The sequence below is a fragment of the Podarcis raffonei genome, chromosome 7 (genome assembly GCF_027172205.1).
Source record: "Podarcis raffonei isolate rPodRaf1 chromosome 7, rPodRaf1.pri, whole genome shotgun sequence".
NCBI lineage: Eukaryota > Metazoa > Chordata > Lepidosauria > Squamata > Lacertidae > Podarcis > Podarcis raffonei.
The window spans coordinates 91,768,094-91,792,374 of NC_070608.1; the positions used below are offsets into that span (position 1 = coordinate 91,768,094).

Below are 24,281 nucleotides of genomic sequence, written 5' to 3' on the forward strand. Positions count from 1 at the left end.
GGGGCCATGGGGGTAGGGGGAGAGATCTGAATCCCACAGGGTGGAATGTAGGTGCAACACCATCATTTGGGAGGTGTGCGTGTGGGTCCTGGGAATGCTGTGAATTAGTGAATCACCCTTCTGTCTGGATCTTGTATTTTGATGCTGGTGGGCCTCTGGGCACAGACCCAAGTTAACTAGCTTGCTATAGTATTTGGAGCAGAGGTCCTAGCTGTGTCAGAGAGGTTCCAACTAAAACCAGACTTTCTTCCGCCTGGCCAGTTGCCCAATCAGCCAACTGCAAAGCCATAAAAAGATGTGTGAGTCAGGTATTTTTTCTGATTTGCATTGGTCTTTTTTTGGGGGGGGGGAGTGGGAACCTGCCCTCTGCATATGCTCACTTTGAGGCGCTCTGCACATGCTGGGGGTGGGGGGCAGGCCAAAAGTACCTTAGCCGAGGCACTTTGCACAAGAACTGCAGAGCACACACATCACGCGCCTCTCTCCAAGATGTCTCAAGCCACACGCGTGAGGGGGGTGCCTGGAATGGAGTGCCAAAATGGAGGGGGCGGGGACGTAGAAAGAGGAAGAAGAAGTGAATAGGGTTCCTCAGTGAGTGATCCTCCTTCCCTTTTTCCCAAGAAGCAGAAGAAGGGACCCCCGGTCTGTTTTTGCCATTGTGTGAGTCTTCTGAGGAAAGATCCCCAGCTCCTTTGCGAGGGGAGGGAGAGAACAGTTGGCTTTCTCTTTCTGGGAAAGAAAGTCTCGTCCCGTCCCCCGTCCCCTGCATTATTTGTGAGTCCGCAGCAAATCCCCCAGATCCCTCCGAAATCGTTAGACAGAGCTCCATCTGTAAGGTAGAAGTAGGACTTTTTTGCAAAACAAAAAAGTTTCCGCCAGCAAAGGGGGGCAGAAAAATGGCTGGGAAAAGGGGAGCGGGGGGCAGCTCGGGGTGCTGCGGGCCGTACTCACGGGGGGCATCGGGGCGGGCTCCCCGTCCTCCGGCTCGGCCAGTGCGATGGGCACCTTCTCCAGCCTCTCGGCCATCCTTTCCGTGGAACGTCGGCTGCCAACTCCGTCTCGGGCGGCTCTGCCTGCGGCTCCTGCGGGAGCCTCGACAGCACCGACGCGCAGGGAGGCGGCGCATCGGGCAAGGCGGGCGCGCGGCGGAGGAGCCGGGGGGGGGCGTTTCCAGAGGGTAGAAAAGGTGCGCTTGGGGTGTTTTTGGTTTCTAAACTCAACTTTAAAAAAAACAAAAACCTCTCCAGCCGTTGAATCCAGCTGTGCCACACGCACATGCCTGGTCTCATAAGCAAGAGCTGTGAAAGTTTCCGAAAAAGAATAACGTGCGGCATTTTTCCAAACCTGTGTCGAGGGAGGTACGGTAGGGGCTCCGCTGCAATTCCCAGGAAAAAAAGCAGGAGGAGGGCGGGGGGTTATCAAAACACCCGGAGCCTTGCTCTTTAATTGGCCAGGAGAAAGGAACTCTGTCTATGCTCAGAAGCACTCTTCTATATTTGGCAGATTTTTAGATAAGTTGCATAACACTGTGCAGAATGCGAAAAAGCTCTTCTAAATAGGTGCAGTTGAAGATGGAGAGGTGGAGGCCATGATATTCTGGCTTGGGGGACTTTGTCAAAATAGTAAAATGTGGGTTGAACAGGGTAACTGGTAGGTGGAATTGTTACTCGTTGACTGACAGAACCCAAAGCATGTTCATTAATGGTTCCTCGTCATCGTGGAAAAAAGTGACAAATGACAGGGTTCTCTTTGTCCTGGGCCCATTGTTGTTTAACATCTTTATAAATGATTTGGATGAAGGAATTGAGGGGATGCTCATCAAATGTGCAGATGACACCAAACTGTGAGGGGTAGCTATTTCCATAGAAGACAGAATCAGAATTCAAAATGACCTTAACAGTTTGGAGAAGTGGGCCCAGACTAACAGAATGAATTTCAGTAAGGACAAATATAAGGTTCTGCACTTAGGCAGGAAGAACCAGATGCACAAATATAGGATGGGGGACACCTGGCTTACTAGCAGTACATGTGAAAAGGATCTAGGGGTCTTGGTGGACCACAAGCTTAACATGAGTCAACAGTGTGATGCAGCAGCAAAACACAAAAAAACAAAACCCTAATGTTATTCTATTCATTGGGAGATCCACAAAGCCATTGGGGCTTTCCACCAGAGCAAAGCAGGGACCTCTCCCACAACAGTCTCCCCCATCACTTCTGCTCTGCTAACAGAGACTGTCAGAAAGGGAACTCCTTGCAACCCTCTCTGCTTCCCCAGCCCTCTCCATCAGTGTTGGGACTGTGCTCTCAGGTGAGGTTGCCTCTGTTGCAAGGCAGGGAATTCTTCTGGAGTCAGGAAAATGGCAGAGCATGTGTGTGTGTGAAGTAATTCTTCCAGGCCCCAGAAGACAAAGAGAGAGGTGATATTTTAATAGGAGTAGAGACAGTTTCAACACTGCACCTCAGGTAAGGAAGTTGCCTCGTGTGGCTTTGAAATGTTCCCATGGATTGTCATTTAATATTTTGATGTCTTAGTCTGAATTTTAACTGTTGACATGTTGTAGACTGTTTATAGCTTTTTGTATCGTGTAATATTTTTCAACACCTATGAAAAGACACATAAATAAAATTGATGGTAACATTCATAGCTTTTTTGCTGCTCTGTAAGCATGCATTTTTCTCTCCTGGGGTGAGCAAGAGCATTCAAGAGGATCAGTGCAGCTCTGGAATCCCCACCACACCTTCCTTCCAAAGCCCAGAGCATTTTTGCAATCTTTTAAAACTATATATATATATATATATAGAGAGAGAGAGAGAGAGAGAGAGAGAGAGAAATTGTGAACATACTGGTGCCTTTAGAGAATTCTGGGCCTGTAGAACGTGTTGTGTCAGTGTAGTATAAAAAAAGGTAAAGGATCCCTGACAGTTAAGTCCAGTCATGAACGACTCTGGGGTTGCGGTGCTCATCTTGCTTTACTGGCTGAGGGAGCCAACATTTATCTGCAGACAGTTTTTCTGGGTCATGTGGCCAGCAAGACTAAGTTAAGGTTACCAGATTTTTTTCAATGAATCTGGGGACACTTTAATTAAGTATATAAATAAATACTACATGTTCGGGACGTTGATGCTGCAGCAATGGCGGTGGCAAAAGGGCAGCTACTGCCTTGACCTCAACCGCCACATTTCCCCTTCCTTTGAGGCTTCTATCTCCTTTCTCCATGAGCCTGGGCAGCCGCTGAGTTGTTGGTTCTTCAGTGGTGGTGGTGGGGAAGTGGTACGCAGTAGGTCAGGCATGGAAGGTGGAGAAGGAGGGCCGAGAGCGGTGGCTCGGGCAGCGCAATGCCTCCCTTCCCATCGGAGCAGCTCCAGTCCCATTCCTACTTGCGTGCAAGCAGGAGGGGGCGGGGATCCCTCAGCTGGGAAGGGAGGCTTCACACTGCCTTTCAGAGCAGCCTCATCCCAACTCCTACTTGCGTCCAAGGCTCAGTGGTTTAGAACACAGCGCCACCCGCGTTCCAGCAGTGTAGTATAGCTGCACTCATAACTAGATGAAGGATGTGAATCCTGGATCTCTCCACAGGCATCCACCAAGGAACCCTGCTTTGATCTAACAAAGAGAGTACATTTCTAGAATTTGTAGAATCTGAGAAATGAGGCAATGTGCACTGGCACTATTCTTCTCTCTCTCTCTCTCTCTCTCCCTCCCCCCACCATAAATTCTTTACTTTACTGCCCCCCTCAGTGGAAAAATAAATTCCTGCAGACACCTATGCCTCTCTCTTCACCTTTAAAGCTTTTAGCACTTCAGAAGTTGGTCTAATAAAATATTTCATCTTATCTATTATGCATCTCTTGTAAAAATTAAATGAAAGATTAATATTGCAAAAGATACCTGGTTCCTTTCTGCCAGGGCTGCCACAAGTTCTCCTTTCCTTTGCTGTTATTATTAAAGAGACTCCATCTTGAAATACCCTAGGCATATGATTTCCACTTTTAAAAACATGTATTCTGGATTGGGGGGGGGCATAGTTTTTCAGCCATTAGGGCATGTTGAATTTTTCAACTATCAAATTCCAAAAATGAGATGTGCAAAAAAGTTATAACTTGACTTGGGAATTCAAAGTATTTTTGTTCAATTAATATAATTTAGTTTTGGTTGGTAAATAACTACATAAAAAACCTGACTTTTTTATTTTTTAAAAAAATATTTTTTATTGCATTTTCAATTTTATCATAATCACAGTTTCAATACATAATTCAATAAATCCAAGCATTGCTCTAACAGAGCATCGACCCCCCGCCTCTTTTTCTGACTTCCATACATCATTACTTTATTCTTAGCATTTCTATAACCACTTTTTTTACCTTCTCTCTTATTTTTGTATTTCTCCACATTAAATGTAAATCAGTTCCTTATATTCTCATTACAAAACATTTCAGCTCAAACCAACAAATGTTTTCAGATGTTTACAATGTACTTTCATATATAATATAAATTTACTCCAGTCCTTTCGAAACAGTTCACTGTGCTGATTCCAGAAGCCTTCGCAGTAAAAAAGAAAAATATGGGAAGTGATTGGGCGACCTGTTATCGGAAGTAGATAACAAATTAAAGTTAACCCCATTTGAAGAATTGAGAGGAAAATTAACTTATTGGTTGCAGTACCACCAAAAAACCTGACTTGTAAACATTTTTGTGGAATTTCTAATAGTTTTAAACTTGCCATATTATTTGTGTGTGAAAAAAATGATGTAAAATTGCATTAAAATCATTAGAAATGATTGCCAAGTACAGTGGTACCTCAGGTTAATAACTTAATTTGTTCCGGAGGTCCTTTCTTAACCTGAAACTGTTCTTAACCTGAAGCACCACTTTAGCTAATGGGGCCTCCTGCTGCTGCCGCAGCACAATTTCTGTTCTCATACTGAAGCAAAGTTCTTAACCCGAGGTACTATTTCTGGGTTAACGGAGTCTGTACCTGAAGCGTCTGTAACCCAAGGTACCACTGTACTTGCAGTTATATTATATACTAATACTATTTTTATATTTATATATTATACGTATTTTATATTAAATTGCATATTGCAAACACACACACACACACACACACACACGAGGAACTTGCTTTCACTGAAGGCCAGAGAGAGAAGACTACATCTGTTGGACCACATCAGATTAGCTTGCCAGACCTGCCTGAGTGTAACAGAAAAGTAAAAAGGCAGAAGCATCAAGAAGACAAGAGAAGGCAGCTTTCTGAATGTAAGCCGAGAAGGAAGTAAGCAGGGTGCTTCAATGCCATCAAATGAAATAATTTTATGTGCTGATGAAAATAAGGAACAAATAGCTGATGCCCAAGATGGAAATGATGGAATTATGAACTGACATTAGGAAACCAAGAACGCATTCCACTTCTAAGAAAAAGACAACCACAATAGAAATACATAATGTTGTTGTGCAGAGCACCAGATGTGGTATTGGCCTTTGTGCTACAGCTGCTATGTCAGGAATCAGACTGAAGGTGCTCTGAGGAAGAATGGTGGGAGCCCCCCTCTCCCTTTGCACAAGAGCCTGATCCTGAAGCTCCTCTGGAGCAGGAGGATAGCACTGACCTAGAGCAATGGTTCGCAGAAGGACACAGTTCGGGAACTGACAGTTGGGCTGAGCTGGGAGAAGAGCAACCAAGGGGAGAGGAATGGGAAGAGAGAGAGCTGGTTGAATGTCCCTCACTAGAAAGTGTGCAGCCCATGAGCCCTAGAGCCAGGCGTCTGGATAGGGCAGCTTCTCAGAAGGCTCAGTGGTGGAGGGATCATGTGGTGAGGAGATGGGAAGACGGAAGTAACTAGAGGGAAGTAGGAGGAACTCAGTTGGGAGCACCTGCACGATGAGAATGGACGTTGAATGTTTGTGCTGTGTTTAATAAACCTCTCTGTTGCTGCCAAAAGACTGCTTTTGCTTTGTGCTGTTATCTACAGAGAGGGGGAAGCCTTGCCTGGCAGCCTGACACGTTGCCACAGCTCTCTTTATGGATGGTGGCTTGATCACTGAAGAAGGCAAGAGACTTGTAACTGAAGAAAAGGTTATTAAACCCCTGGATCAGGCTAAGCTAATAGTCAATAATGTGATGACAGAGGAATTTAAGATAGAGAAAGGTACACGACAAGGCTGCCCAATTTCCCCATTGCTTTTTATTTCGGTCCTGGAGGTTTTGCTAAATATGATTAGAAGGGACCGTCTGATTAATGGTATCCAGGTCGGAGCCAAACAATACAAATTGAAAGCTTTTGCAGATGACCTAGTTTTGACGTTACAGGAGCCAGAATCTAGTACAAAAAGAGTATTAGAACTGATCCAAGAATTTGGTCATGTGGCAGGATTTAAGCTGAACAAGTCAAAAACTAAAGTTCTTGAGAAAAATTTAACACCGATTGAGAAAGAGAGGTTTCAGAAGGAGATAGGTTTAACATTAGTTAAGAAAGTAAAATATCTGGGGGTTAATATGACTTCTAAGAACTTAAATTTATTTAAAGATAACTATGATAAATGTTGGACAGAAGTGAAAAAAGATTTAGAAATATGGTCAAATTTGAAGCTTTCCTTGTTGGGTCGAATTGCAGCTATAAAGATGAATGTATTGCCAAAAATGTTATTTCTGTTTCAATCATTGCAAATTTTGGACAAGATGGACTGTTTCAAGAAGTGGCAGAGAGACATTTCTAGATTTGTCTGGCAGGGCAAGAAGCCCAGAATAAAATTTAAAATATTAACTGATGCAAAGGAAAGAGGCGGATTTGCCCTGCCAGACCTTAAACTTTACTATGAATCAGCAGCATTCTGCTGGTTGAAAGACTGGCTGCTTCTTGAGAACACAGACATTTTGGATTTGGAAGGTTTTAATAATGTTTTTGGGTGGCATGCATATTTGTGGTATGACAAGGTTAAAGCACATAAAGCATTTAAAAACCATATTGTCAGGAAAGCATTGTTCAATGTCTGGATAAGATACAAAGACTTATTGGAAAATAAAACCCCAAGGTGGTTGTCACCAATGGAAGCGAAGGCTCAGAAAAAGCTCAATATGGAGGCCAAATGGCCGAAATATTGGGAAATATTGGAACAAGAAGGAGAGAAATTGAAATTGCAGAGTTTTGAGAAATTAAAAGATAAAGTGTGAGACTGGCTTCATTATTATCAAATAAGAGAGGCCTATAATTTGGACAAAAAAATTGGCTTCCAGGTGGAAAAATCTAAATTGGAAACAGAACTGTTAGATCCCAAAACTAAGATACTTTCAAGAATGTTAAAATGGAACACGCAGGATGAAACGGTTAAATCTGCAATGATTAAATGGGCACAAGATATTGGTCATAACATTATGTTTGCTGACTGGGAACAGTTGTGGACCACCGGTATGAAATTTACGGCATGTAATGCCTTAAGAGAGAATATTATGAAAATGATATATAGGTGGTACATGACACCAGTCAAACTTGCAAAAATATATCATTTGCCTGATAATAAGTGTTGGAAAGTAAAGAAAATGAAGGTACATTCTTTCACCTTTGGTGGACGTGCCCAAGAATTAAGGCTTTCTGGGAGATGATCTATAACGAAATGAAAAAGGTATTTAAATATACCTTCCTGAAGAAACCAGAGGCCTTTCTCCTGGGCATGGTCGGCCAATTGGTGCCAAAGAAGGACAGAACTTTCTTTATGTATGCAACAACAGCAGCAAGAATTCTCATCGCAAAGTATTGGAAGACACAAGATCTACCCACCTTGGAAGAATCGCAGATGAAAGTGATAGACTATATGGAATTGGCGGAAATGACTGGCAGAATCCGAGACCAGGGAGAAGAGTCGGTGGAAGAAGATTGGAAGAAGTTTAAAGACTATTTGCAGAAACATTGTAAAATTAATGAATGCTAAAATGATGTTGGATTGAAATGAAGTGGCTTTAGCAATAAGGTTAAAAAGAATATGTAAAAAATGGACTGATAATTAGATGAAAATATAAAGTTATAATATGTTAAGATATAGAATTAAGATAAAAACAAAGAGGGAAAGGATTTGCTGAATTAACTATGTGAATTGGAATACAAAAAAGGGAGGTGTGAGGAGGTCAGGAAACAAGTATTTGAAATATAAGATACGAAAAGATTGATTTGTTTTTTAATTGTTTTTTATTTCCTCATGTATTTTGTATTTTTCTTTGCATTTTTGTATCTTTTTTCTTTTTCTTTTTCTTTTCTTATTCTGTAATTCTCTTTTGTCTGTAAAATTTCTATATATATATGTATATATATGTATGTGTGTGTATATATATATATATATATATATATATATATATATATATATATAACCCCTGGATCAGGACTTCAATGATCTTTGCCAGAATGGTGAAGTTGATGGCTTCTTCTTTGACGGCCATGCATAAAATCAGAACAGCATTATTCTGTGTGCAGTGAGCCAGGTGGACCTCTTAACTCTAGAGAAAGGCTCAAAGAGAGAAAAACCAGCTGACGTTATTGCAAATAATCTTGTAGATTTCATGAATAAGGGCATTGATAATTGCCTACAGGCCATTGGAGGTGATTCTACAAATGTTAACTCTGGGTGGAGCCATACGTTCAGTAGAGGTTGGGCTTGGTCATAAGCCGATCTGGTTACTTTGTGCCCTCCCCACCAACAGGTAACATTGGCAAGATGCTAGACGCAGCTACAGATCTTGAAACTGATAATTCACCAAATTCTTAATTGGAGAGCCTCTTGCTTCACTGAGTGGCAATGCCATAAAGGATCTGTCTACTGATCAAGCATATGGGTATCAGATCACACAGGCCGTAAGGACAGGAAACTTCCCATGGATTTGAAATTGGCCCAGTGAGGCATTCAAGGTGGTGAATGATAGCAAACAGCTAAACAACTTAAGACTGATAGTGGAATACATTGTTTGCATGTACTACCCCTGTTGGTTCAATATCAAAGCAAAACACTCGGGTGGAAGGCCCACACCATATCTTGTTTCAGCTGTGGCAAGTTATATTGCAAAAGGAGGCTGCGGTGGATGTTGTTTTGCCAACCATTCAGCACTCAGTGCTGCATTCAGTGAAATGATAATCCAGACACTCTTGTGCTCAGACGACAGTGAGGAGAGCTGGCATCCAAAAGGTTGTTGACTTGAGGGGTGGAGATGATGACAGACTGGGAGATCTTTCTCTACATCTGTGGAAGACACCTTACATCACCCCCCAGTGCTTTGTCCCTGCTGGAGCTGATGGACTGGTCTGATGGGGTATATGAATCTCCTTTGACATGTAAACTTACTGCAGTGGAATTGAAGTAGTTCATTGGTGAGCCCATGCAAGTTCCCCAGTGGCCCTGTCATGCTCAGTCTATGGAGAGGTATGTGAAACAAGTCACAGAAGCAGCAGCCAGTGTGTCTACACATGAGAAACATGAGGGCTACATCAGAGGCCAGGAAGCAGGTTGGAGGCTGATGTCCAAAAACAAATCAAAGCAAGGCTTGATGAAAGGTTGTTTAAATTTCTTATTAACTGATGTTGTTACTTTCTTTTTTTTTTTTTTAAATATTTTTATTCAAGAATTTTTCCATATAAACATAACATACATAAACATACAAAGACAAAAACAAACCAAAAAAAAAACATGTACCATTTCATATCCTAATTTCTTATACCTTCCTTCCCCGACTTCCTCATGCCTCCCTTTTCTGTATTCCAAATTCTTATCAATTACTCAGCAAATCTTCCCTTATTTTAATTTAAGTTTAAGCTAATCCTCCTTATTCTCCTTGTCTTAACCATTACTAATAGTAACCGTTTACTTTCCAATCCATCATCATTCTAACTTTCATTAACTTTGTGATATTTCTTTAAATAGTCCTTGAATTTTTTCCATTCTTCTTGCGCTGTTTCTCTTCCCTGGTTTCGGATTCTGCTCGTCATTTCTGCCAAGCCCATGTAGTCTATCACCTTCATCTGCCATTCTTCCAGTGTGGGTAGATCTTGCGTCTTCCAGTACTTCGCATTAAGTATTCTAGCTGCTGTTGTAGCATACATGAAAAATGATGTTGTTACTTTCTAATGTTGTTTTATGAGTACCGGGTAATATTGTATGCAGAGAAACTATTTTTTGTAACATCACCTGATATTTTCAGAAGGGAAAATTAAAATTATTTGGTTTTCTGAGAGCAGTTTATGTGCTTTTTAATCAAACATAGATTTACCAAGCTCAATGTTGTTCAGTAAAAAAAAAAAAAGCAAATTTGAATCCCTCACACCCAAAAACATATTTTGAAGACCCCTCACTGAAGAAATTTGCAAAAATTAAGCTTCAGCCCCTAAAGTGATGAATCCTATTCAGCCATGGGCCTTCTGCATTCTCTTTCTCTTAATTGGCTGATCAACCCCTTTTTCCACAAATGTGCAAGTCTTTGTCCTTTCTAATATCTTCAGAAGCCATCACTGCCAGGACCACTACAGATTTTTTATGTTTTAAAAAAGATCAAGTCATCCACAATTAAATTGAACTCCAGTGTTCTCAGGCATTAAGCCTTCATATTTTTGAAGGAGAAAACACCAAGACTACCTTTTAGTTCCCTCTTTCCCTAAACAGAGGCTGGCTTTTCTGTTCATTTCTGTTATTAGTAATCAAATACTCAATAACTCTTAATAAGCACAGATGTTGCTGAAAACAAATGCAATCACAGTTCATTAGAACAGAAGCAAGGCATGCTGTGTGACTCTCTAATTGGCTTGTCCTGAGATGGAGGGTTCCTGTTGTAGCTCATTTCTAATGATAGGTCTTCTGATCTTCTTCATTAGCAAGCTATTTACTATCCCAAGAAGGGGATGTGTGGATGCAGTCAAGGTCTGTTCTAACAAATGCGAGAATTCGAAGCTTTGATCAGGGTGCAATGTGTGTTCCATGACTGCACACAAATGAAGCAAGAAGATGCAAAATGTTATATTTAGTGGAAATATCAGCTTCCTGAGCATCTCAGCCTACATTTTAAAAATCAGCACCAACTTTCAAGTCCTTATGCCTTGACCACAAAGACATACCCTCCATGTCCCATGAAAATAGGGACATCTCATTCCATAATGGTAATTTTACTATTTATACCCCATACATCTTGCTGGGTTGCTCCAGCAACTCTGGGCAGCTTCCAACAGATATAAAAACATAAAAAATTAAAAAACCATTCCCTATACATGATTGCCTTCAGACAGCTCAGAGGTTGTATAACGCCATACCCTCCAACATTTCTCCCATGAAAATAGGGATGTCCCAAGGAAAAGTGGGACAGTCTGGGATCAAATCAGAAACTGGGACAGCTTCTCTAAATCAGGGACGTCCCTGGAAAATAGGGACACTTGGAGGGTCTGCAAAGATAATACTTTGAAGTGTATGCAGGACAACTGGTGAATCACAAAAGCCAAACAGGATGTGAAATCCAGGAGGACTGGGAGATAACTTCTACTTGATCCAATCATTTGCCCATCTAGCTGTGTATTGCACACTCTACTCATCTCCTTTTTTCTACTCTGCCAAGGTCTCAGGCAGAGAGGTCTCTTCCGACTTTATTTACTACAGACACCTCTCACTGGAGATATCAGGGACTGACACTGGAACCTTCTTGGTGCAAAGTATACTGTATGTTCTGCTATGAAGCTATGGCTCCTTCTGTGAGTAAGTTTCCAGTGGTCATAAAGTAGGGTTTTGGAGCATTACATACCCTCCTGTACATAAGAAAAATATCAAATTATGCATATTGCTCCATTTGTGCAATTTATGTAGGTCACAGAATCTGGATTTCCTTAGTGGAAAATTGGAGTGCCTGTCACCTTCTCTGTTAATCATTAAATGCAGAGCTCTCCTTTTAATCTCATGGTTCAGGTAGAACACCACCAATGCAAGAATTAGCCTACTTCCTCTGATCTGGTAACCTCTCTTGGGTAAACTATGCTAAAGAGGGGACTTTGGGGAGTAGGTGTTTAAGAGGAAGAGGTGTGGATGGACTGCACAGCAAAGAGGAACATAGAATCATAGAATCATAGAGTTGGAAGAGACCACAAGGGCCATCGAGTCCAACCCCCTGCCAAGCAGGAAACACCATCAGAGCACTCCTGACATATGGTTGTCAAGCCTCTGCTTAAAGACCTCCAAAGAAGGAGACTCCACCACACTCCTTGGCAGCAAATTCCACTGTCAAACAGCTCTTACTGTCAGGAAGTTCTTCCTAATGTTTAGGTGGAATCTTCTTTCTTGTAGTTTGGATCCATTGCTCCGTGTCCGCTTCTCTGGAGCAGCAGAAAACAACCTTTCTCCCTCCTCTATGTGACATCCTTTTATATATTTGAACATGGCTATCATATCACTCCTTAACCTCCTCTTCTCCAGGCTAAACATGCCCAGCTCCCTTAGCCGTACCTCATAGGGCATCGTTTCCAGGCCTTTGACCATTTTGGTTGCCCTCCTCTGGACCCGTTCCAGTTTGTCAGTGTCCTTCTTGAACTGTGGTGCCCAGAACTGGACACAGTACTCCAGGTGAGGTCTGACCAGAGCAGAATACAGTGGCACTATTACTTCCCTTGATCTAGATGCTATACTCCTATTGATGCAGCCCAGAATTGCATTGGCTTTTTTAGCTGCCACGTCACACTGTTGGCTCATGTCAAGTTTGTGGTCAACCAAGACTCCTAGATCCTTTTCACATGTACTGCTCTCAAGCCAGGTGTCACGCATCTTGTATTTGTGCCTCTCATTTTTTTTTGCCCAAGTGCAATACTTTACATTTCTCCCTGTTAAAATTCATCTTGTTTGTTTTGGCCCAGTTCTCTAATCTGTCAAGGTCGTTTTGAAGTGTGATCCTGTCCTCTGGGGTGTTAGCCACCCCTCCCAGTTTGGTGTCATCTGCAAATTTGATCAGGATGCCCTTGAGTCCATCATCCAAGTCGTTGATAAAGATGTTGAATAAGACCGGGCCCAAGACAGAACCCTGTGGCACCCCACTAGTCACTCTTCTCCAGGATGAAGAGGAACCATTGATGAGCACCCTTTGGGTTCGGTCAGTCAGCCAGTTACAAATCCACTGAGTGGATGTTTCCATTTCTCCTGCAAAAATGAATGACTAAATAAATAAATAAATAAATAAAAATCTGCTAAGGCTGCAGTTTGTTACCACCACTATGAGACCATAGATGTGATTTGTCTCTTGTAACAGAATCTTGGATTCACTCTAAAATCTGAATTCCTGGAGGGGGGGAGGGAACTGTATTTTATGAGGGTTTTAAAAAAAGGAGTAGGGAGAATTATGGTATAACAACCTCATTTTTATTGTTCATCTTTGTTTGGCTCCCCCCTCCCCCACTCTTCTACCTATACTTTGTAAATGTAATTTTGTGTGTGCATTGAATGGGGATTGATTAAGCAAGGCTTTCCATTGAATTAAAATAAATAAATGGGTTTCCATTCAGAGACTTGAAATGCAGTCTGTGGAATGCAAAGACCAATATTTGCAGACCTGAGGACAAAAAAAGGTGACTTAGCATCGCCAATGAATGCCTTCTTTGAAACATGGAATGTGGGGGACACTGGCGTCTGTGTGAGCCTCCTATTTCAATAGGGAGTGTGTGCTCAGCTGCAGTGAAATGAATCCCTCAGACCAGAAGCCCGAATGGTATGTCTTTCAAAAGGCAGCCTTTCCGTTTGCAGTGTATAATTCCAGTGTATAAGACAGGGATGTCTCCTGTTACCATTATTGGCCAGAAGACTTAGATCTGATGAAGAAATCAAAGGGATAACAGTGGGTTATAAAGCATATACAGTGGTACCTTGGGTTAAGAACTTAATTCGTTCTGGAGGTCCATTCTTAACCTGAAACTGTTCTTAACCTGAAGCACCACTTTAGCTAATGGGGCCTCCTGCTGCTGCTGCGCCATTGCTGCACGATTTCTGTTCTCATTCTGAAGCAACGTTCTTAACCCAAGGTACTATTTCTGGGTTAGAGGAGTCTGTAACCTAAAGTGTATGTAACCTGAAGCGTCTGTAACCCGAGGTCCACTGTAAACTGAAGGCATTCACAGATGATGTGGTGGTAACTGTGGAAGACCCTGTGGTTAGTATACCAAGGGTTCTGGAACAGATTTCTAAATTTGGAGAAGTAGCAGGTTTTAAGTTAAATAAAAGCAAAACAATTTTTTTGGGGGGGAAACATGACTGATCAGTATAACAAAGAAGTACAGTCATTAACAGGATTAATGATCGAAAAGAAAGTCAAATACCTAGCAGTGTGGCTAACAGCAAAGAATATAAATATTTTTAAAGATAATTATTTAAGAACATGGAGAGAAATAAATAAAAACTTAGAGGTGTGGGGAAGGATGAACTGGTTAAAGGAATGGATATTGCTAAAAAATACTGATGTTTTAGACCTTGAAGGTCACAATAACAGATTTGGTTGGCACACATATTTGTGGTATGAGAAGGTTAAAGTTCATAAAGCTTTTCTGAATCATGCAGTAAGGAAAGCATGGCGACTTTCCCCATGGAGGTGATATCCGTAAAAAATAAATAAATGAGAAATTACTGGGTATCTTATAAAGAATTATTAATGGAAATGGATCATGAGCCGAAATTAATAATATAAGAGGATTATTAACTGTTTGGTTACAGTATTATTATTATTTATTATTTATTGAATTTATATACTGCCCCAAACCCGGAGGTCTCAGGGCAGTTCACATAAAAGGATCACAGTATGTAAAATAAAAATAAAAGCAATAACCCAATAATACCGCTCAAAAAAGAGCCACATTTTAAAAGGGCATAGGCTGTAAATCAGATCAGCCAAAGGCCTGGTTAAAAAGGAACATTTTTGCCTGGTGTCTAAAGGTGTATAATGAAGGCGCCAGGCGAACTTCCCTGGGGAGAGCATTCCATAGACAGGGAGCCACTGCAGAGAAGGCCCGTTCTCATGTTGCCACCCTCCAGACCTCTTGAGAAGGAGGCACACGAAGAAGGGCCTCAGAAGATGATCTCAGGGACTGAGTAGGTTCATATGGAAAGAGGCAGTCCTTGAGGTATTGCGGTCCTGAGTCATTTAAGGCTTTATAGGTCAAAACCAGCACTTTGAATTGGGCCCGGAAACTTATTTGCAGCCAGTGCAGTTAGACCAGGATCAGTGTAATATGCTCAAACTGTCTTGTTCCGGTGAGCAACCTGGCAGCTGAATTCTGCACCAGATGATGACACGTTCTCAAGATGGAGGGGGAGGGAACAGCTGCAGTCGCCTGCGGTTCCTGCGCAATGTTTGCCATCTTGCCAAAGGTTGCAGGCAGCTTTACCTGCAGCAATTGCATGTTGATTGCCCTCTTAGAAGACAAAGTCCAGCAACTGGAGGAACGTGTAGCTACGCTCCAAAGAATTAGAGAGCTGGAGCTCTTCTTGGAAGCAACAGAGCACACCGTCTCCACCAAGGAGGAGACAGGGGACTCCCCTGAGAAGGAGGCTAGTTCACCAACACAGGAGCCAGATATATGGAGAAACGTGACTCAAAGAAGTAGGAGGCCCAGGGTTCGCTCTGATTGTTTAGAAATACACAATCGCTTTGAGGTCCTCTCCCCTAGCATGGAAGACGAAGCGCAGACTCCATTTGAGGATCTCTCCCTCATTACAGTCGATCAGGTATATGAAGACGAGCAACAAAGTCAGTCCTCAGGGAATGTGCAGGCGACCTTGGAACGGACAGCTCACGGAAGAACCTCGACCAAACCTAAGAGGAGGCGTGTAGTGGTGATAGGGGATTCCCTACTGAGGGGAACAGAAGCAGTGATCTGTGGGCCTGACAAGATGTCTCGGGAAGTGTGCTGTCTCCCTGGGGCTAAGATCCAAGATGTAACTGAACGACTGGAGAAGAGTGACTAGTGGGGTGCCACAGGGTTCTGTCTTGGGCCCGGTCTTATTCAACATCTTTATCAACGACTTGGATGATGGACTCAAGGGCATCCTGATCAAATTTGCAGATGACACCAAACTGGGAGGGGTGGCTAACACCCCAGAGGACAGGAACACACTTCAAAACGACCTTGACAGATTAGAGAACTGGGCCAAAACAAACAAGATGAATTTTAACAGGGAGAAATGTAAAGTATTGCACTTGGGGAAAAAAAATGAGAGGCACAAATACAAGATGGGTGACACCTGGCTTGAGAGCAGTACATGTGAAAAGGATCTAGGAGTCTTGGTTGACTACAAACTTGACATGAGCCAACAGTGTGACGCGGCAGCTAAAAAAGCCAATGCAATTCTGGGCTGCATCAATAGGAGTATAGCATCTAGATCAAGGGAAGTAATAGTGCCACTGTATTCTGCTCTGGTCAGACCTCACCTGGAGTACTGTGTCCAGTTCTGGGCACCACAGTTCAAGAAGGACATTGACAAACTGGAACGTGTCCAGAGGAGGGCAACCAAAATGGTCAAAGGCCTGGAAACGATGCCTTATGAGGAACGGCTAAGGGAGCTGGGCATGTTTAGCCTGGAGAAGAGGAGGTTAAGGGGTGATATGATAGCCATGTTCAAATATATAAAAGGATGTCACATAGAGGAGGGAGAAAGGTTGTTTTCTGCTGCTCCAGAGAAGCGGACACGGAGCAATGGATCCAAACTACAAGAAAGAAGATTCCACCTAAACATTAGGAAGAACTTCCTGACAGTAAGAGCTGTTTGACAGTGGAATTTGCTGCCAAGGAGTGTGGTGGAGTCTCCTTCTTTGGAGGTCTTTAAGCAGAGGCTTGACAACCATATGTCAGGAGTGCTCTGATGGTGTTTCCTGCTTGGCAGGGGGTTGGACTCGATGGCCCTTGTGGTCTCTTCCAACTCTATGATTCTATGATTCTATGATTCTATGACTGCAAGGAATCATAAAACCCACTGACAAATACCCCTTCCTCTTGGTTCATGTGGGAACCAATGACACAGCAAGCAATAGCCTCCAGAAGATCAAAAGAGACTACGAGGCTCTGGGCAGGACATTGAAGCAATTAAATGCACAAATTGTCATCTCATCTGTCCTCCCAGTTGAACGACGTGGCCCAGGGAGAGAGGGGAAAATAGTGGAAGTGAACAGCTGGCTTCGCAAATGGTGTAAACAGGAACGGTTTGGATTCTTAGATCATGGACTGCAGTTTCTTGAAGATGGACTTCTGGCAAGCGATGGGCTGCACCTCACAACGGTTGGGAGGAATGTTTTTGCCAAAAATCTCAGAAACCTCATCAGGAGGGCTTTAAACTGACTAATGTGGGGGAGGGAGACAGTGCTCCTGAAGGTAGGAGTCTATCAATTGATGAAGATGATCATCCAAATGTCATAGACCAAATGGAGCAAACAGCACGCAGACCTAGTGGTGGGAGGAAAAAATCCTTAAATAAGAGACATGGGGGAATGATTAATGGACTTCAATGTCTGTACACTAATGCACAAAGCATGGGAAATAAACAAGATGAGCTTGAGCTCTTGGTACAGCAAACTAAATATGACATAATAGGCATCACTGAAACCTGGTGGGATAAGTCCCACAATTGGAATGTAATAATGGAGGGATACAATCTATTTCAGAGAAACAGACCAGACAAGAAAGGAGGAGGAGTGGCGTTATGTCAGGGATGTGTATACCTGTGAAGAGATCCAAGATTTAGAACCTCAAAGCCAAAGTGAGAGCATTTGGGTCAAAATTAAGGGAGAGAAGAATAACACTGACCTCATTGTGGGAGTTTACTATAGATCCCCAAGCCAAACGGAGGAAATAGATGATGCCTTCCTGGAAAGGAGAGGCCAAGCATGCAAAAGGAAGGGAGATAGTAGTAATGGGGGACTTCAATTACCCGGATATTTGTTGGATGTCAAACTCAGCCAAGAGCATAAGGTCAAACAGATTCCTCATTGGCCTTGCAGACAACTTCATTGTCTAGAAAGTGGGAGAAGCAACAAGAGGAACAGCCATTTTAGATCTGGTCCTAACCAATGTTGATGACCTGGTTAGTGGGGTAGAAGTGGAAGGATCATTAGGCGCGAATGATCATGCTCTTCTGAAGTTTACTATACAGCGGAAAGGAGCAGTCAAGCATACTAGGACTCAATTTCTTGACTTTAAGAAAGCTGACTTCATAAAACTTAGGGAAGTGCTGGGTCAGATCCCATGGACAGTAATACTAAAAGGAAAGGGAGTTCATGATGGCTGGGAGTTTGTTAAGAGGGAGATAGTAAAAGCACAACTTCAAGCAATACCAATGAGACGGAAACATGGAAGGTGCCTAAAGAAGCCAGGGTGGCTATCTAAAGAACTTTTAACTGAGTTAAGATTAAAAAAGGATGTGTACAAAAAATGGAAAAGGGGGGAAACCACCAAAGAGGAATTCAAACAAATAGCCAGCACGTGTAGACACAAAGTCAGAAAAGCTAAAGCACAGAATGAACTCAGGCTTGCTAGAGAGGTTAAAAGCAACAAAAAAGGCGTTTATGGGTATGTTCGTAGCAAAAGGAAGAACAAAGAAACAGTGGGGTCACTCAGAGGAGAAGATGGTGAAATGCAAACAGGGGACACAGAAAGGGCTGAACTCCTCAATGCCTTCTTTGCCTCAGTCTTCTCCGATAAAGAAAACAATGCCCAACCTGAAGAATTTGGAGCAAATGATTCAGCAGAGGAAACACAGCCCAGAATAACTAAGGAGATAGTACAAGAATACTGGGCTAGTTTAGATGTATTGAAATCTCCAGGGCCAGATGAACTGCATCCAAGAGTATTAAAAGAACTGGCAGATGTGATCTCAGAACCACTGGCAGTCATCTTTGAGAATTCCTGGAGAACAGGCGAAGTCCCGGCAGACTGGAGGAGGGCAAATGTCCCTATTTTCAAAAAGGGGAAAAGAGAGGACCCAAATAATTACTGCCCAGTCAGTCTGACATCAATACCAGGGAAGATTCTGGAGCAGATCATTAAGCAAACAGTCTGTGAGCACCTAGAAAGGAATGCTGTGATCACCAATAGTCAGCATGGATTTCTGAAAAATAAGTCATGTCAGACTAACCTGATCTCGTTTTTTGACAGAATTACAAGCCTGGTAGATGAAGGGAACGCAGTGGATGTAGCCTACCTTGATTTCAGCAAGGCATTTGACAAGGTGCCCCATGATATTCTTGTAAAGAAGCTGGTAAAATGCGGTCTTGACTATGCTACCACTCAGTGGATTTGTAACTGGCTGACTGACCGAACCCAAAGGGTGCTCATCAATGGTTCCTTTTCATCCTGGAGAAGAGTGACTAGTGGGGTGCCACAGGGTTCTGTCTTGGGCCCGGTTTTATTCAACATCTTTATCAACGACTTGGATGATGGACTCAAGGGCATCCTGATCAAATTTGCAGATGACACCAAACTGGGAGGGGTGGCTAACACCCCAGAGGACAGGATCACACTTCAAAACGACCTTGACAGATTAGAGAACTGGGCCAAAACAAACAAGATGAATTTTAACAGGGAGAAATGTAAAGTATTGCACTTGGGCAAAAAAAATGAGAGGCACAAATACAAGATGGGTGACACCTGGCTTGAGAGCAGTACATGTGAAAAGGATCTAGGAGTCTTGGTTGACCACAAACTTGACATGAGCCAACAGTGTGACGTGGCAGCTAAAAAAGCCAATGCAATTCTGGGCTGCATCAATAGGAGTATAGCATCTAGATCAAGGGAAGTAATAGTGCCACTGTATTCTGCTCTGGTCAGACCTCACCTGGAGTACTGTGTCCAGTTCTGGGCACCACAGTTCAAGAAGGACACTGACAAACTGGAACGGGTCCAGAGGAGGGCAACCAAAATGGTCAAAGGCCTGGAAACGATGCCCTATGAGGAACGGCTAAGGGAGCTGGGCATGTTTAGCCTGGAGAAGAGGAGGTTAAGGAGTGATATGATAGCCATGTTCAAATATATAAAAGGATGTCACATAGAGGAGGGAGAAAGGTTGTTTTCTGCTGCTCCAGAGAAGCGGACACGGAGCAATGGATCCAAACTACAAGAAAGAAGATTCCACCTAAACATTAGGAAGAACTTCCTGACAGTAAGAGCTGTTTGACAGTGGAATTTGCTGCCAAGGAGTGTGGTGGAGTCTCCTTCTTTGGAGGTCTTTAAGCAGAGGCTTGACAACCATATGTCAGGAGTGCTCTGATGGTGTTTCCTGCTTGGCAGGGGGTTGGACTCGATGGCCCTTGTGGTTATGGAATGTTTGATTTGTAGCTTTTCCAGCTCCCGGAGCCCACACGCTTCCCTCCTGAGCGCTCTGCTTCAAAGGACTCCTCACAGCTACTCGTAGCAGACTATACGCAGCGTAGAAACAATTGCTCTGTGTGTGCGTAATAAATCAGGCTTAACGCATGGTGTCTTCCTTATCTTACAATAGCTTTATTCGTGTAGAAAAACAGTTCATAACTCTCCTGGTGACAGAGCACACATCTTGCACGTCTTTCCTCCAGTAACGGAGCAACACACACTGAGAGACACAGGAAAACACTCCCCTCAGTATACTAAACCACGCCTCAGAATGTGAGACGTCACTCAGAACTTCTTAACCCTGTAAGTTCTGATTCTCTCCACAGTGGTGTCTTCCAACTCTATGATTCTATGATTCTAAGTTTCCGAACCATCTTCAGAGACAGCCCTATGTATAACGCATTGCAGTAATCTAACCTTGAGGTTATCAGAGCATTGGCAACAGTAGTTAGGCTATCCCTGTCCAGATAGGGGCATAGCTGAGCCTCCAGCCAAAGGTGATGGAAGGCACTTCGGGCCACTGAGACCACCTGAGCCTCAAGCAACAGCAAAGGATCCAGGAGTATCCCCAAGCCTGCTCCTTCAGGGGAAGTGTAACCCCATCAAGAGCAAGCAACCTCCCAGCCATCTGGTCTAGGGTGCCTCAGTCTTATCTGGATTGAGCTGCAGTCTGTTGGCTCTCATCCAGTCCATTACCGAGGCAGGACACTGGTCCAGCACTTCCATTGCCTCACCTGCAGATGTAAAGGAGAAACAGAGCTGAGTGTCATCAGCATACTGCTGACAACATACTCCAAACCTCCGGATAACCCCACCCAGCGGTTTCATGTAGATGTTAAACAATGTGGGGGATAGGATTGAGCCCTGCGGAATACCACATTGAGGGTTCCACAGGGCTGAAAAGCACTCCCCAAGTAACACCCTCTGGGAATGACCATCCAAGAAGGACTGGAAGCACCGCAAAGTGGTGCCACCCACCCCTAGTTTGGAGAGTCGCTCCAGAAGGATACCATTTTCGATAGTACCTAAAGCCACTGAGAGGTCAAGAACAATTAACAGGACATGTTTCCCTTGTCTCTCTCTCAACAGAGGTCAATCATACAGGGCGACCAAAGCAGTTTCTGTGCCAAAACCAGGCCTAAACCCCTATTGAAATGGATCCAGAAAATCAGTTTCTTCCAAAAGCACCTGGATCTGGTCTGCGACCACTCTCTTCAGAACCAGTTTAGGGAACTGTTATGGGCAGTTCTTAATGTTTGATATTTTATTCTGTTTAATATTCTGTTGGGAGCCACCCAGAGTGGCTGGGGAAACTCAGTCAGATGGATGGGGTATAAATAATAATATTTTATTTTTATTTTTATTTTTATTTTTATTTTTATTTTTATTTTTATTTTTATTTTTATTTTTATTTTTACCTTGTCCAGGAAAGGGAGATTAGCAACTGGCCAGTAGTTTGTTATGTTTTCTGAATCCGGGGAAGGTTTCTTAATGAGTGGTTTTACCACTGCCTCCTTGAAACAGGCAGGGACCACTCCCTCTTGTAAAGAGGCATTGATCATCTCCCTGGCCCAGCCAACTGTTTTTTTCTCCCTGCTGAAAATCCAGCAGAGGGATCAGCCAAGAGGGGCAAGGGTCTAGAGCACAAGTGGTTGCCCTGACTGATCCAAGCACCTTTTCTACATCCTCGAGCCTTACCAACTGCAACTCATCCAACACAAAAGGACTAGACTGTGCTCTGGACACCCCATGAGATTCATCTGCTATAACAGCAGAGTCAAGATCCTGGTGTATGCAAGCAATTCTATCCTTAAAATGCTTTGCAAACAACTCATAGCTACCATTGGTTTCACCACCTCCTTTGAGTCAGCCTGTAAAAGGCCCTGTACAACCCAGAAAAGTTCTGCCAGATGACATGATGAGGATGCAATGGAGGCAGCAAAGTATGCCTTCTTTGCTGCCTTCACTGCCACTAGGTAGGCTCAATAATGAGCCCTTACCAGTGTTTGGTTGCACTCATTCGGATCTTTCCTCCTCTTGCATTCAAGCCATCTCCCAGCTTGTTTCCTCACCCTAAGCTCTGGAGTATACCAGGGGGCCAATCGGGTTCCACGAAGTGGGAGAGGGTGCTCAGGGGCAATCGTGTCAATAGCCCAAGCCATTCGGGTGTTCCAGAGGTCAGCCAGGGCTTCGACAGGAGCACCAGTCATATCAGCCAGAAAATCCTCCAGAGCTGTTTGGAATTCCATTGGATCCATCAGCTTCCAAGGGTGGACCTTCCTAATAGGTCCCCCATGTCTGCAGAGGGGGAAAGGTGCTGGCATCCTTGATCTGACCATGACAAGGGACTGATGTCAATGTCCCCCACCTTCAAATCGCCCTCTTCCTGTCCAGTAGAGAAGACAAGGTCCAGAGTGTGGCCTGCCATGTGCATTGGGCCAGTGACATGTTGGGATAGCCCCATGGTTGTCATGGCAGCCATGAAGTCCTGAGCCACGCCAGAGCCAGCTGCCTCGGCATGGATTTTGAAGTCTCCCAGAACCAGCAGTCTGGTCGTCCTCAACACTACCTCCAAGACCAGCTCTGTCAGCTCAAGCAGGGAGACTGCTGGGCAGCAAGGCAGTCAGTAAACCACCAGAATACCTAATCTGTCCCAGTTGCCAACACCGAACACACACCCTAGGCCGTCCCCCCCCCCAACTGGACAGGGAGCCTGGAGACACAGAAAGAATCTCTATAGACCATAACAATTTGCCCTCTCCAACCCTCAAGTCTGGCCTGGTGCTGCACTGAGTACCCAGGTGGGCACAACTGGGTGAGACCAACTCCATACTGCTCACCCACCCAGGTTTCTAAATTTCTAAATTTGAAAAAGAGCTGTTAGAATATAAGGCTAAATTACTTTCGAAAATGTATAAATTGTTATTAGAATGGTATACGAAAGACAAGTAGGTCAAATAAGTGATGATACACTGGGCAAGGGATTTTGGTTATAACATAAAATTGGCAGCGTGGGAGAGGTTATGGAATTGCGACCCAAAGTTCACAGCATGCTATACTTTGAAAGAACCCCCCCCCCCAAAGCTCAATAACTTTTGTGTCCAGATTTTCACTTTTTGAAATATAACAATTCCCCACTCCTTGCCTAAAGAATACAGGGAAGAATACGGCCATATGGTTCATAAACTCCGACTCCTTTTAACCTCAAGACTTAGATGGATTTGTTTGTCTCTAGGGATGAATAAGATAAATCCATGCACACCCTTTTTCATTTCCTTCCCAAATGTGCTTGGTAGCTCTATCTTCTGTTTTTCTTGAGCTCAGAGAAAATCACTGCCTGGCAACCCCACCTTTCATCCCTGCCTTGACAATGTGGGCCCTTGTTTCATAAACAGCTTCTGGTCTCCATTTCATCCTTCACCCGTGTAGTGATGCCTTTTGTGCTCTGGAAGCAGTTATTATCACAAATGCCAGGCTGCTTTTTCTTAGTGACTGCTCTATGCTTAATGATCCTTTCTTGGGCTTACTTTAGTGTCCAAAAAGCATCAGTGAAGTCCATCCACTGCCAGGAAACCCCCCTTCCACCAAGAGTCTCACTGGGTGGCTATTATTCTTAATATAGTTATACCCTGCCTTTTCCCCTGATGGGATCAAGGTGGTTTACAGATAAAAGCAACTACTAAAAACATAGCAAAAAACTCATTAAAATGCAATTAAACATTGATAGAATTAAAACTATATACCTATTAATTTTTTTTGTCTTTTTCAAAGTCTCTTTTTTATAATATTTTTATTAAATTTTCAACAAAAATAACAAAAATAACAAAAATAAACAACAAACACAACAACAATCGCAAACAAAGAAAAATATACATAAAAGCAATATCAAATCCATAAAATGGGATTATCCAAATCCCGTTGTGGCGATCACACAGGGTCCCCGG

The 24,281-nt window shown here is 43.2% G+C and overlaps 1 protein-coding gene across 2 annotated transcripts in view; it reads right to left on the reverse strand.

The window, feature by feature from the left end:
- Nucleotides 1-1,137, reverse strand: part of CNMD (chondromodulin) — a 35,838-nt gene extending 34,701 nt beyond the window's left edge. The window contains exon 1 of one of the 2 annotated variants that reach the window (XM_053397564.1): nt 952-1,137. In XM_053397564.1, coding sequence (XP_053253539.1) covers nt 952-1,026 — 75 coding nt within the window. In that variant the 5' untranslated portion in view covers nt 1,027-1,137. The remainder of the gene's footprint in view (nt 1-951) is intronic. The other variant, XM_053397563.1, reaches the window with a different exon arrangement.
- Nucleotides 1,138-24,281: the final 23,144 nt, after the last annotated feature.